Consider the following 13,225-nt stretch of genomic DNA (forward strand, 5'->3'; position numbering starts at 1 on the left):
AGTTAACAAAAACATACGGAGTATAAAGTTTTTATCACACGTAAATTTGAATTCTGTAAAACTTAGCCAAATGACGGCAATTCCCAGAGGATCAATTATGCAATTGTTGTCATTTAATCTGTAACACTTTAATTTTAGAATAACGTACACAAATTGTAAGGTATGTAATGTGTAGAGGTATAGTTCCTCTAATAACTCTTGAACTTAGGACAGACCCTGAGACCCATACCGTTATGCTTTGCAATATGATAGAGGTGCATGCATGCATGACGAAACTTCTTATTATTATTGAAAAAATTATCCAAAAATAAAATGTGACGATAATAAAACCCAAAACTTATCATGATAAAATGTCCAAAAGAGGAGGAGACGACCCATTTGTATGATGAAAGACTTTTGCACAACTTTAACCCCGAAAATAAGCCTAAAATACGGAAATTTGTAGGAGAAACATCAATGACATTTATAATTATATAAATAAATAAATAATGATAAGTAATTTTTCAACGGAACTCAATCCATTATATGAATTAAAAATTTAAGTTTCTAAATTGATGTACGGATTACATGACGGAAGAAAGATTTATATTATATAGATATAGATATATATTTCGAAATAGTTTAATGAATGTGAAGAGAATCTCAAATGCCTATAAACATATGTTTCCAAATAAGTGAAGTAACCGCCCTCTCCTTTGTAGACCATTTGTAAGTGTTTCAGAAGAGGAGAAGAAAGATGAGTGAAGAGGCAATAAATTTCAAATTAAAGAGACCAATTCAAATTGCATGTGAAGACGTGAAGGGCATAAATGGTGGAGGCTTATATGCCATAAAGCTTGGTTGTGTGACAAAAAAAGAAAAGGAAAATAAAATTACACTAGGATCCCAACCCATAAGAATTTGCCCATGCAATTGCCCCGTAAGAGGATCCCATTCGATTTATGTGTTAATCATCCTTCAATTAGCCTTACAATAATACTGCATACAAGGGACACAACTATAGCTCGTTTCGTCTACACAATCAAAATCTGTTTTTGTAATTAGGTCACTTAGGGAGAATGCGTGGTAAATGGATTTATGTTATATTCAGAGAAGCTATATAATAATCGGGGTTCTTAATTATTAAACATCAATACTGGTTGGTAAAGGTGTATGTGTATCAGCTCTTGTAAATTAATTTGTGGCCTTGAGTTTGAGTTGTTCGAGATATGGGAAAATACCAACTTGTTTAGCTATAGGATGGATTTTGTACTTCTATTTAATTAAGATGTTCAATCAAGTAGTTGTGTGGTAGCTGTTATTTTATTGTTAGAAAAGAAGACTTAGATGGCACATGTACTAGAACCATTTTATACATTATGCAACATTGAAGCTTTGAAGGAATTATATTTGTTCCTTACATACTAATAACATACTTAACCATTTGTCATGATTGGAGGTTTGGAATTACATACCCGAATGTTAAAAAGGTGCTAATTTCATGTCCAACCAGTTTTTGAATTGCGCAATAATATTTATCAAATAAATCCTCTCTAAAAAAATGAAAAAAAAAAAAAGAAATTGAAGAAGAATTTGTGGGATTAGCCAAATCCACAAACAATAAAAATGACAACTACTTGGAGACATTAAGTTTTTAAAACTGTATTGTTATTTAAGGTTTAGTAGCAAATTGATTTTTTTTTTTTTTTTTTTTTTTTTGCATATATATATATATTGTTTTCCTTTGATTGACACATAGTATATATTTCTTTTTCTTTTTTTTTTTAAAATATAATATATATTTCTTGATTGAACCTATAATTGTTTAATTTTTAATTAAAAGTAAATGCATGAGTAAATATAATAATAATAAAAATCTATAGGAAGAGAGCGAGCCTAAATAAAGCTCTAAAAAACACAATATAGTTGCGAAATACTTGAGATTTTTTTTTTATTTTTTTTTATTTTTATTTGGCTAGGTATTACTCATTGAATGAGAAACAATTTTAGAGCAAGGAGTGCATAATATTAATGAAGACTAAAAAAATTTGTCAAAGGGCATATATGCACTCCAATTCTGAAACAAATGATCTGAGCTATGATCTAGTAAAAACCAACTACAAATTAAACAACATTTAATCTCTAATCCCTTCCTTAAACAAGTTTTCATAATTAAGTTTAAATAATTCAGCAAATAATCAAGGCCGGTCAACAAATCCTAGGCAAGTTATCCCAATTATAGGACTCAGGATTCCAATTGCCATCATCTTCTTCATAGTTTGTATTGTTTACGGCTGTAAAAGATGGAGGTTGCGGCATTTGATCATCGAATCCATTGTAATTATCATCAATGCTAACAGCAGAAGATTGAGGAGCCGAGCCTTCTGCAACGCCTTCGTTACACCACGAAGGAGCCTGGACAAGGGTTGGAATCAGCTCAAGGATGTTTGATAACTCTTGACTATTGAAGTTCATCTTTTGTTGTTGATCATCCATTTTTTCTTTCTTGATTCCTACATAAATTATCCAAGAAAAAAGTCATCATTACTACTCTTAGCATACAAACAAGTAGTTGTAGAAAATGTTATAGGCGAATCACTAATTAAAACGACTCATAATTGTGCATTACTGAAGAGAACTATTTACGTACACGTGTTATCACCAGACCAATTTTAACTTATAAATATTCATTTCTTTTATCAATATAAATAAACTGAATAGAACATGACCTTCTCATGACTTTATGATGTAACGATAAATAATAAGAAGTTTAGTAAGAAATAAATAAATAAAATAAAATACCACAATTGCATGTAAGACCAAGAAGTTGTACATAAGATATATGCTAATTTTGTATAGTAGCCCATTATTAGTTGACTAATAGGAGAAACATAAGATTTCTAATTGTGCAAGAGTTAGCAAAGTAAAGCAATCTCCTACAATTGCTATATATATAGATATCATTAGTGGAAAATTGATTTGGACTATTATAAATGTGTTATATGTTGTATTCGATTATATTCTATCTTCCATTCTAACCTTAGTGGAAGATTATTTTTGGTGGCTATTGTCTTAGAAAAGGTAAACTAATCACATTTTTTGGTCAATACTAAGAGTTTAAAAGAACCATTAATCAAAGACGATGTGCTAGAATATAATGGAGAGAAATAAATATTGCACTGAAAACTATTACCTATTCTAGCTAGATTATGTTTTCAACTCTTACATCACCATTATAATACTAGTACTCCCTCAATTTCACACTATACGTCATAACTTAAATCAAACTTTTCCTATTTTAGCAAACTTGTCACTTGATTATGTAAAACTATAATTTTAGGTTACATAGGAAGTATCATTCTAAAAAAAAATCCAAATGTAAATTATATAATGCTCCCTCTATTTGATTTTGTTAGTGTCACTAATACTATCTCTTAAAGTATGTCAATAAAATTTGTTACAAAAATATATGTCTCTAAATTCATCTTTAAAGGTGCCTTCAAATTATAAATACTCTCATTCTTTTTATTAAAACTTATTATAAGGTAATAATCAACGGTCAAAATGTAACGACAGGAAATGAAAATCACGCATACCATATAAAAGAGACGCGGATTTAACGGAGTATTAGTTGTTTTTTTATTAGAAAAAAAAATTAAATGTAACACAAAGTATTGCCTATGTTCATTGAAAAAAAAAAAAAAAAAACTCGGAGTAATTACTGAAATCTATAACTGACGGACACCAGTAAGGAATGCATGAAATTCATTGGATCAAGTTGATCCCAACTCTTACATTTGAAACTAATTAGTTGTACAAAATTCACTTTTTTTCTTTTTTAAACAACATTAATATTTAATTTTTAGTGTTTGATTTTACTCTTTTTTTTCTTTTTTTTTTCTTTTTTTTTTGTAGGATAGTAATAGCATAACAATTTTAGTAGCAAGACTAGCAACTACAAACATGAACAAAATATTTATAACTAGCACAAAGGGTAGGGGTAGTTAATAATTAAGTACTAATAATAAATGGGTTTTTTTTTGCATAGAATTCATTTCATTTTTTTGACGGGAATAGAATTCATTTCATTAATCTCAAAATTGCATTCCAAAATTATGCGTCGATTACAGAAACCGATAATAAGGTCAAGAGAAAAACTCACCATTGGAAGAATTCTCAGAGCTAGAAATATCCCAGTGAAGCCCAAAATCCTCTTCTCTTTCTCTCGTAACACTAACCTTAACATGAGATTCTTGCAAAAGATCATCCAACAACCCACTATTAGTCCGACCCACAACATTTGGATTATTATTAACCTTCACTCCATTATCATCTTCTTCCACCTTGACATAAACATTACCACCACTCTGTTCATTTTGGCTAAATCTGATTGAAGGGAGCTCGAAACCGGGTCCACCGAAGCCAAAGCCGGGATCGTATCCGAACCCGGCCGAAAGGGGATCCACTTGAGAGGGGGAGAAAATAGGATTATTATTACCCATGAATAAGGAGTTATTAGTTGAAGTGCATCTTTTGAGGGAGTGATGATGATGTTGGGAAGGGAGGAGAGGGGGAGGATGGTGGAGAGAGAAAACAGGGGAGGAGAGAGAAACAGGGTTGAAGAGAGAGAGAGTTGGAGGTGGAGTTTTTGGAAGAGAGAGAGAAAGAGGGTTTGTTGAATGATGATGAAATTGGTGGTGGTGTTGTTGAGATGGTGGTGGTGTTGGTGTTGGGAGATCATTTGGGTAAAGTGAAAGACCTTGTCTTATTCTCCTTTTTACTCTTGTGTTCCAATAATTCTTGATTTCATTGTCCGTCCTACCCGGTAACTACAATAACATAAATAAAACATCGTCATTAATTAAAACAATCAACAATTTAATTAGTACTCGTAGTCACATTTATTATCATATATATTGAATTTTAATCTCAAATTCTAATAAGTATGTAGTACAACGGGATACAAGCGTTTATGTGCATGTTGCCTGTGCATAAACCATACACGCTAACGTGCAACTTACAAAATTAGCGCGTTTCAAATTTGATTATTTCTTACCCAAAATAAATAAAAAAATTTATACTAAAAATAAATGAAAAATAAAATAAAATCAGGAAATCATGTGACAGAGTAATAACTACAGCAAAAACCTTAACCAAGCAAAAACAGTACAAGGTTGAATGTTGTTGTGTGAACCTTTGCACAAATCTACTGCCAGAAACATGTCAGAAACATGTCCCCAATTTTAATTGCAAAAACATTTTTTTCAGAAAATCTTCTAGTACATGCTTTTCAAATATTAAACCCAAAAATCAAAATCCCAAAAAAAAAAAAAAAAAATCAGAAAAACTAAAAAAAAAAAAACATACATGAGCAGAAATGCGGGCCCACTTGTTACCAAGCTTAGAGTGAAGATCAATGATAAGGCGTTCTTCATCAGGAGAGAAGGCACCTTTCTTCAAGTTGGGTCGGAGATGGTTAGCCCATCTTAGCCTACAACTCTTACCACAACGTTGTAGTCCGGTGTTTCTTTGCACCGCATTCCAATTACCTTCTCCATTTTTCTTGACATAATCCATCAACACCGTGTCTTCGGTTGCTGACCACGGCCCCTTCTTCAAAATCATCCCACCATCACCATCACCAACCCCGACACCGTCACCACCACTACCGTTTGTTCCTCCCGTTACAACTTCTAATCCTACCCCGCTTATGTTGTTGCTCATTAAAATCATCGCGGTTATAATTTATTTGTGTGTTTTGATTTAATTTAAGAGATATTTTGAAGGGGGGGTTTTGTGGTGTACTTGAGAAGTGATGAGGAGACAGAAGAGAAAATTGAAAGGGTGTTATATTTTTGGTGAAGAGAAGAGAAAAGAGAGAGAAAGGTGCAAATGAGGGAGGAGAGTATGCTAAGTGTTTATATAGGACTCTTGCCCACATGGATTTTACCTTATTTACGCGGTTTTTCTTTTTTTTTTCTTAATTATTTATACGTCCTAAAATAATTGACACAAATTAAATTTTGTACATATATGTCGATGTGCTAGTTTGACCTTAATTATATATGATTTGTAAAAATTATTTAAAAAAATGTTGATATTATGAAACTTTATATTGATACGTATCTAGCAACATATTTCACGATAGAATTTATTTAAAACTATATGGTGAAATTAGTGTATGAGTAATTAAAAAAAAAGTTTAACGTGTCATTTATTTTGAAATGAAAAGAGTATAAGATATTTTCTTTTGTCTTTGTAAAAAAAAAAAAAAAGATATTTTCTTTAATTTTGTCTATCTTTGTGTTTTTTTTAATAAGTGCAACATTAGATTATTAGTGAAAAAATAAATATATTTTATAATTTATTAGATATATTCATTATATATAGCACCAATGAATGATCAGGAAATAAATACTAGTATCATAGATTAGGATTTGTTTATATTAATTTTCAATGTGTTTAACTTAAAATTGATTATAAAATTATTATATTTTCAAAAATTCTTCTATGTGAGCAGTCACATGATGTGACGGTGCTTGTTCATCACAATAACCCTTAATCAATAATATGTGTAACTACAACTATTATTTATTAAGTAATCTCATTAATTAAAAGGAATTAATCCTATTTATTCATTTGAGGAACCCAAAGGCAACCCCATTTTCATGTCCAAGGTTACCCCATTTGATCATTGTCGTGACTCCAATTTATCAATTAGTTTTTATATGTGAATTGGCCGCACCATTCATTTATAGCGTGACTGACCCCATATATGAATTTGTGAAAAATATAAGGTGCTGAAAAATGTGTCTACAGGAGACAGCTAAGCTTTTCTAACATTCAATTATTAACGTTCACAGGACAGTTATTGTTGATTAAGGAAATTAAATATTTTATTGATCACGAAATATTTGTTATATGATATTATTTCCATACCAGAAAAAACTTTTCCCTACTTTTCGGTTATTGGATGCCTGTAAAATGAAACATTTGGCGTAAAATTAAAAGTTTCAAGTTAAATGAATTTCTCATGTGGTTTCTTTTAATTATTTTATTTTATAGAAAAAAATGAATTTCTTTTTAAATTTTTAAATCAACATATCACACTATTACATTCATTAATATTTTATAACATTCATAAGCAAGTCACACCGTATGACTGGGGTTACTTATTCAAAGATTACTTATTTAGGATTTACTCATATTTTAGGGGTTACTTAGTCGGTCAAGGGTTACATATTGTGGGGTAATTAGATTTAGGAACAGTATTACATTAATAATTTACTAGTTTGCCCCTTCCTTTATTATTTCTCTGCTCTCCATCCTTATTCTCTGCTTTGACAATTGACATAGCCACTAGACTTGATAGCTAGCGTGTTTTTTTTTTTTTTTTTTTTTTAATCAACTTGAAGGGAATTTTAAGGTTGTTAAAAATAGGTTTTAGCTTTATTGAAGGTCCATACCTTTAGAGGCAATACAATACATGATCTATTCTTCACAACTCTTTAAAGTGATTGCGTACAAATAATACCCATAAATCTCATCCCTCTCTTTTAGTTCTTGGTCATTTTATTATTGGATGACCTATTTTGCTTGACTGTTGTCGTCTTGATTCATTGTTTTCTTTTTATTTTTTTTATTGTCATAATAAATTTATTATTGATGTACGTATTGTGTTCAAAATATGTATTCATACATATACAATATGATACTCGTATATGAGTAATGTACAATTATACATGTATTAACAATAAATCCGCATGCATATATAAGCATTGAAGTGAGCAATTTAATTAAAAGTTGACATGTATAAGTCCTAAAACTAGTATGGGCACATAAGCATGAGCATTTTGCCTACCGTATAAGTACATGAATAGCATCGGTGCATCACCAATGTTGTGTTGGCGCCTTGGCAGTATATATTCATTATATATATTGGTGTTTTCCCTATATTTAATCTCATCTTTATAGACGTGATGGGGTTCGAAGTTCTGGTCCCAAAGATATAAGGCGAGTTCCCTACCATCTCTATGAAGCACATTTAATTTGCTAAACATAAAAATAGAAGAAGAAAAATGTTGGTGTCATGGTATGACCTATATAAAGCTTCACAAGGAATTAATGTATAGCCTCGAAAATACATCAAGTTTGTTAAAATTATCGTATTGTATAGTTTGAGTTTAAAAAAATATATAAAATACATAATGAAAATTAACAAACAATATATATATATATATATATATATATATATATATATATATATATATATATAAGATTATGCAAGAAATGAACCTTGTCATTAGAGCTGTCAAAAATTGACCTGAGTCGAAATACCGACTCAAACCCGATTATTAACCAACCCATCTGAATCCGAAAAAATAGTGACCCAAACCCAACCTGAAACCAACCCTAGAACCGAGTTGACCCGAGTATGTGGGAACCCGAATATGAATTGACCTGGAGATGACCCGACCCGAATGTAACCCGTAAATTATTGACCTGAACCGAACCCGACTTGAACTGAAATTGACCCAAACCCGTTTTAACCCGTCAAAACCCAAATTTAACCCGACTTGTTACTAACCTGACCCGTTCCTAACCCGACCCAAATTTAACCCAACCTGTTACAAACCCGACCCGAAATCAATCCGACTTGTTATTGACCTAACCCAAATTCAACCCGACTTGTTATTGACCCGACCCGAATTTTACCATACCTATTACTAACCCGACCCAAAAATTCAACCCGATCTGTTACTAACCCGACTTGAAATCAACACGACTTGTTATTGACCCGACCTAAATTTAACCTAAATTGTTCCTAACCTGATTTCAAATCAACTTAAATGCAATTTAGACCTTCTTATTATTGTTGATCAAAGCATTTTGTCTAGGGAGACCAAGTCGGTCCATGCCAGCAAAAGAAAGGAGCATCATCCTCAAATTTAAGAGTTAAATATATTATATATTTGTTGTATGGTCAAAGGAGATAATTATCTTCCTAAATCATAAACTATAGCTCCCTAGTATATTGCAATATATATTATAGTCAAAGGAAACAATTAGCTTGATAAAAATGATAATTATCTATTTATAGTTAGTTGAACCCGAATATGACCTGACTTGGAAATAACCCGACCTGATTGTAACTTGCAAATTATTGGCTTGAACATAACCCGACATGACTCCGAGAATGACCCGACTTAGAAATAACCAAACCTGAATATAACCCGCAAATTATTGACTTGAACCGAACCCGCCTTGAACCCGAGAATGATCCAACTTGAAAATGACTCGACCTGATTATAACCCGCAAATTATTGACTTAAATCGAACCCAACTCGAACTCGAGAATTACCCTAACCCGTTTTAACTAGTGAAAGCCCGAATTAAACCCGATATATTGTTCACCCGACCAGAATGTAACCCGACCTGTTATTAACCCAACCTAAACCTGACCCAAAGCCAATAAGAAGTATGACTCGACGTGACCCGACTCAAGCATAACCCAACCCAAACCCAAAATGTATAAGTTATGGAATTAATCCGAATTGAACCGAATTGAGTTGACCCGACCCTTTCTTACCAACCCAAACCCGACCCGTTTACCCGAATTGACAGCTCTACCCGAAACCTACAAAATTTCTCAAAAAGCGTGGATATTATTAGCCTTCAATCTTGGAATTTTTTGACTTTTTTTCACCTGGAAATAAAAATTGCCGAATGTTTACCATGGTCCCTAATACCCTCCGGGAGTCCAATTGGGTGGGTGGAACCATCCAATTTGCCTTTAAACGACCAATTTACCGGTTTACAACTTGTGTTGATTTCATTAAATCAAGCTTACCACAAATATTTATGACAACATATAATGATCATATATGGATCCAAACGAAATTATATGACCCCGAGATGTATCCCCTAAAATCTCAATGCTTTTTGTTACCGGGCCCCGAAACATTTGAAAAATCAAGCTTACCACAAATATTTTCATCCTTTTTTAATCATGTGGTGAAGATTGGTCCCTAATTGACGAAAGTTGCTAATCTTTTCCTTCTAAACGGAAGAAAGAGAAAGAAAACACAGCTTCTCCCTTAAACAATGGAGAAAGGTACCATTTTTATCACCATCTTTTCTTCAACAATGAAGTCGTTAGATCAACTGCAATAATAATCCTTTTTCATCCTTATTCTTCCTCTTTCCTCCTCCATTGAAGCTCACATCAAAGGAGACATCATTGAAGATGCTGACCTTGAAAGAAAGAAAACACAGCTTCTCCCTTAAACAATGGAGAAAGGTACCATTGTTATCACCATATTTTCTTCAACAATGAAGTCGTTAGATCAATTGCAATAATCATCCTTCTTCATCCTTGTTCTTCCTCTTTCCTCCTCCATTGAATTGAAGCTCACATCAAAGGCGACATCATTGAAGATGCTGACATTGAAAGAAAGAAAACACAGCTTCTCCCTTAAACAATGGAGAAAGGTACCATTTTTATCACCATATTTTCTTCAACAATGAAGTCATTAGATGAATTGCAATAATCATCCTTCTTCCTCCTTGTTCTTCCTCTTTCCTCCTCCATTGAAGCTCACATCGAAGGCGACACCATTGAATATGCTGACATTGAAAATGACCCCCTTCGAAGCCGATATAAACGAAAAACCCTAAAAATAAGGGTGAAATTAAGGGCATGGTCAACCCCAAAGGATAAGGGTGACCATGTCCTCAAGCTAAATCGGATTGAAGATTGAATTTCCCCATTATAATTTTTTGAACTTTTTCCATTATACATACACCAAATTGGAAGAAAACCGACTTAAAGACTCATCGGTATTTGGTTCGACTCACCGGCTTTCTCTAGCTTAGTGAAGAAGATGAATTTGATTGTAAATTTTGACTAATGACAAAGTTAATAATGTTAGTTGAATTTGCCTAACAAAAATTTTAAAAGGCAAAATTGTCCCTACTGTTCATGAGTAAATAGTCCAATATACCCTTTGATAAACAACTCATGTTTATTATATTGATAAGCTTGAATTTGCTCTTTTAATTTTTGACTTTTTTCGCTCGGAAATAAAAATTGCCAAAATGCATGTTTACCATGGTCCCTAATACCCTTTGGGAATCCAATTGGCTGGGTGGAACCATCCAAGTTGTAAAACGGTCAATTTACCGTTATACAACTTGCACCGATTTCATTTACTCAAGCCTACCACGAATATTTATGACAACATATAATGATCATATATGGTTTAAAACAGTATTATATGACACAGAGATGTATACCCTAAAATCTCAAAGCTTTTCGATGCCGGGTCCCGAAACCTAAAAAACTTCTCAAAACGCGTGGATATTAGTCTTCAATTTTAGATTTTATAACTTTTTTTCGTCCGAAAATAAAAATTTCCGAAATTTTTACCATGGTCCCCTAATACCCTCCGGTAGTCCAATAAGGTGTATGAAACCACCAAACTGCCTCTAAATGGCCAATTTACCAGTTTATAACTTGCACCGATTTTCATTTACTCAAGCCTACCACAAACATTTATGAAAAAAAATAATGATCATAAATGGTTCCAAACAACATTATATGACCCTGAGATATATTCCCTAAAATTTCAAGTCTTTTCGACACCAGGTCTCGAAACTTCCAAAATTTCTCAAAAAGCGTGGATATTAGCTTTCAATTTTGGAATTTTTGACTTTTTTTCGCCCGTAAATAAAAGTTGTCGAAATGTTTACCATACTCCCTAATACCCTCCGGGAGTCCAATTGGATGGGTGGAACTATCCAATTTGCCTTTAAACGGCCAATTTACCGGTTTACAACTTGCATCGATTTCATTAACTCAAGCGTAGCTACCACGAACATTTATGACAACATATAATGATCATATAAGGTTCCAAACGGCATTATGTGACCCCGAGATGTATCCCTTAAAATCTCACGAATTTTCGACACCGGGTCTTGAAACCTCCTAAATTTCTCAAAAAGCGTGGATATTAGCTTTAAATTTTTAAATTTTTTGACTTTTCTTTTAGCCTGTAAATAAAAATTTCCGAAATATTTACCATGGTCCCTAACCCCTTATGGGAGTCCAATTAGGTGGGTGAAACCATCCAATTTGCCTTTAAATGCTGAATTTACAGGTTTACAACTTGCACCGATTTCATTAAATCAAGCCTACCACGAACATTTATGACCACATGTAATGATCATTATTTATGGTTTAAATTAAATGATGTCCAATAATTTTGCATCATAAGGTGACTTCACCAACGAAGAAATCAAGATTAGAGGGCACATTATTTCAATAAAAGACAAGGAAAAATTGTCACATAGTTTTCGTTTTTGAAGTTGCCATATTTTTTTCTTTATAAAATGAGCAAGGCAAAGTTCAGGCCCTTTTATTTTTCTCACAGAAAACGTACTAGATGTCTGTCTTTTCTATGCGACGTAAGGTATTGCATTATTATTATTTTGCAGTGAGATTAACTGTTAAATATTGGGGAAAATACTTCTCTTTGTATTTAACCTTTGTATTATTTTCCCATTTATTCTCTTCGGCTACATTACAATATATATTGACAATAGGAATACCTAATCCTAATATTCCTAATTATCTTATCTTCCTAATATAAATATATTCACAATATCTCACGTATATCTTTCCACGATAATATCTCATATAATTTTATTCTCATAATATCATATCAATATATGTTCTATCTCAATACCATCCCTCAAGTCGGAGGTGTAGATCTCGAACGTCCGACTTGGACAATAAAATAAAATCTGCATCTTGGACAATAATACTTGATCATGCCACGTTCTTCCTCTTCATCAAAATCATCAAATTTCTCCATGATATTAGGAAAATAAAAAAATTAATTTGTGAACTCTCACAACAATTCTCACAATCTCATACACAAAATTTGTGAACTCTCATGCACAAATCTCACGCAAGTCAATTATATTGACTCACGTTTATATAAAAAATAGTATTGTGAACTCTTACAATAACTTTGTATTGGACGCAAATAATGAATAATGCGTGCTATTGATCACTTTTCTTACACGAATTCTCGTGTTTAAGATATTCTCCCTTTATGAGGACATCACTTGTTTAGGGTATTTTTACCCTAGACACGTGGACCAATGAGAGGTCGCCACGTGTCGAGCTTAGGATGGCCCATGTGGCTCAACATCCTCTTGACACTTGGCGCCCTCAGATATG

At 32.6% G+C, this 13,225-nt stretch overlaps 1 protein-coding gene across 1 annotated transcript; it reads right to left on the reverse strand.

Moving 5' to 3' along the window:
- Positions 1-1,905: 1,905 nt before the first annotated feature.
- Positions 1,906-6,221, reverse strand: LOC110723852 (transcription factor MYB97-like). Its single transcript, XM_021903249.1, has 3 exons — positions 5,347-6,221; positions 4,142-4,808; positions 1,906-2,492 (listed from the first exon to the last, which is right to left on the reverse strand). Exons 1-3 carry the CDS (start codon positions 5,710-5,712, stop codon positions 2,188-2,190), a joined length of 1,338 nt encoding a protein of 445 aa, XP_021758941.1. The 5' UTR covers positions 5,713-6,221; the 3' UTR covers positions 1,906-2,187.
- Positions 6,222-13,225: the final 7,004 nt, after the last annotated feature.

The sequence above is a fragment of the Chenopodium quinoa genome, unplaced genomic scaffold (assembly GCF_001683475.1).
Source record: "Chenopodium quinoa cultivar QQ74 unplaced genomic scaffold, ASM168347v1, whole genome shotgun sequence".
Taxonomy (NCBI): Eukaryota; Viridiplantae; Streptophyta; class Magnoliopsida; order Caryophyllales; family Amaranthaceae; genus Chenopodium; species Chenopodium quinoa.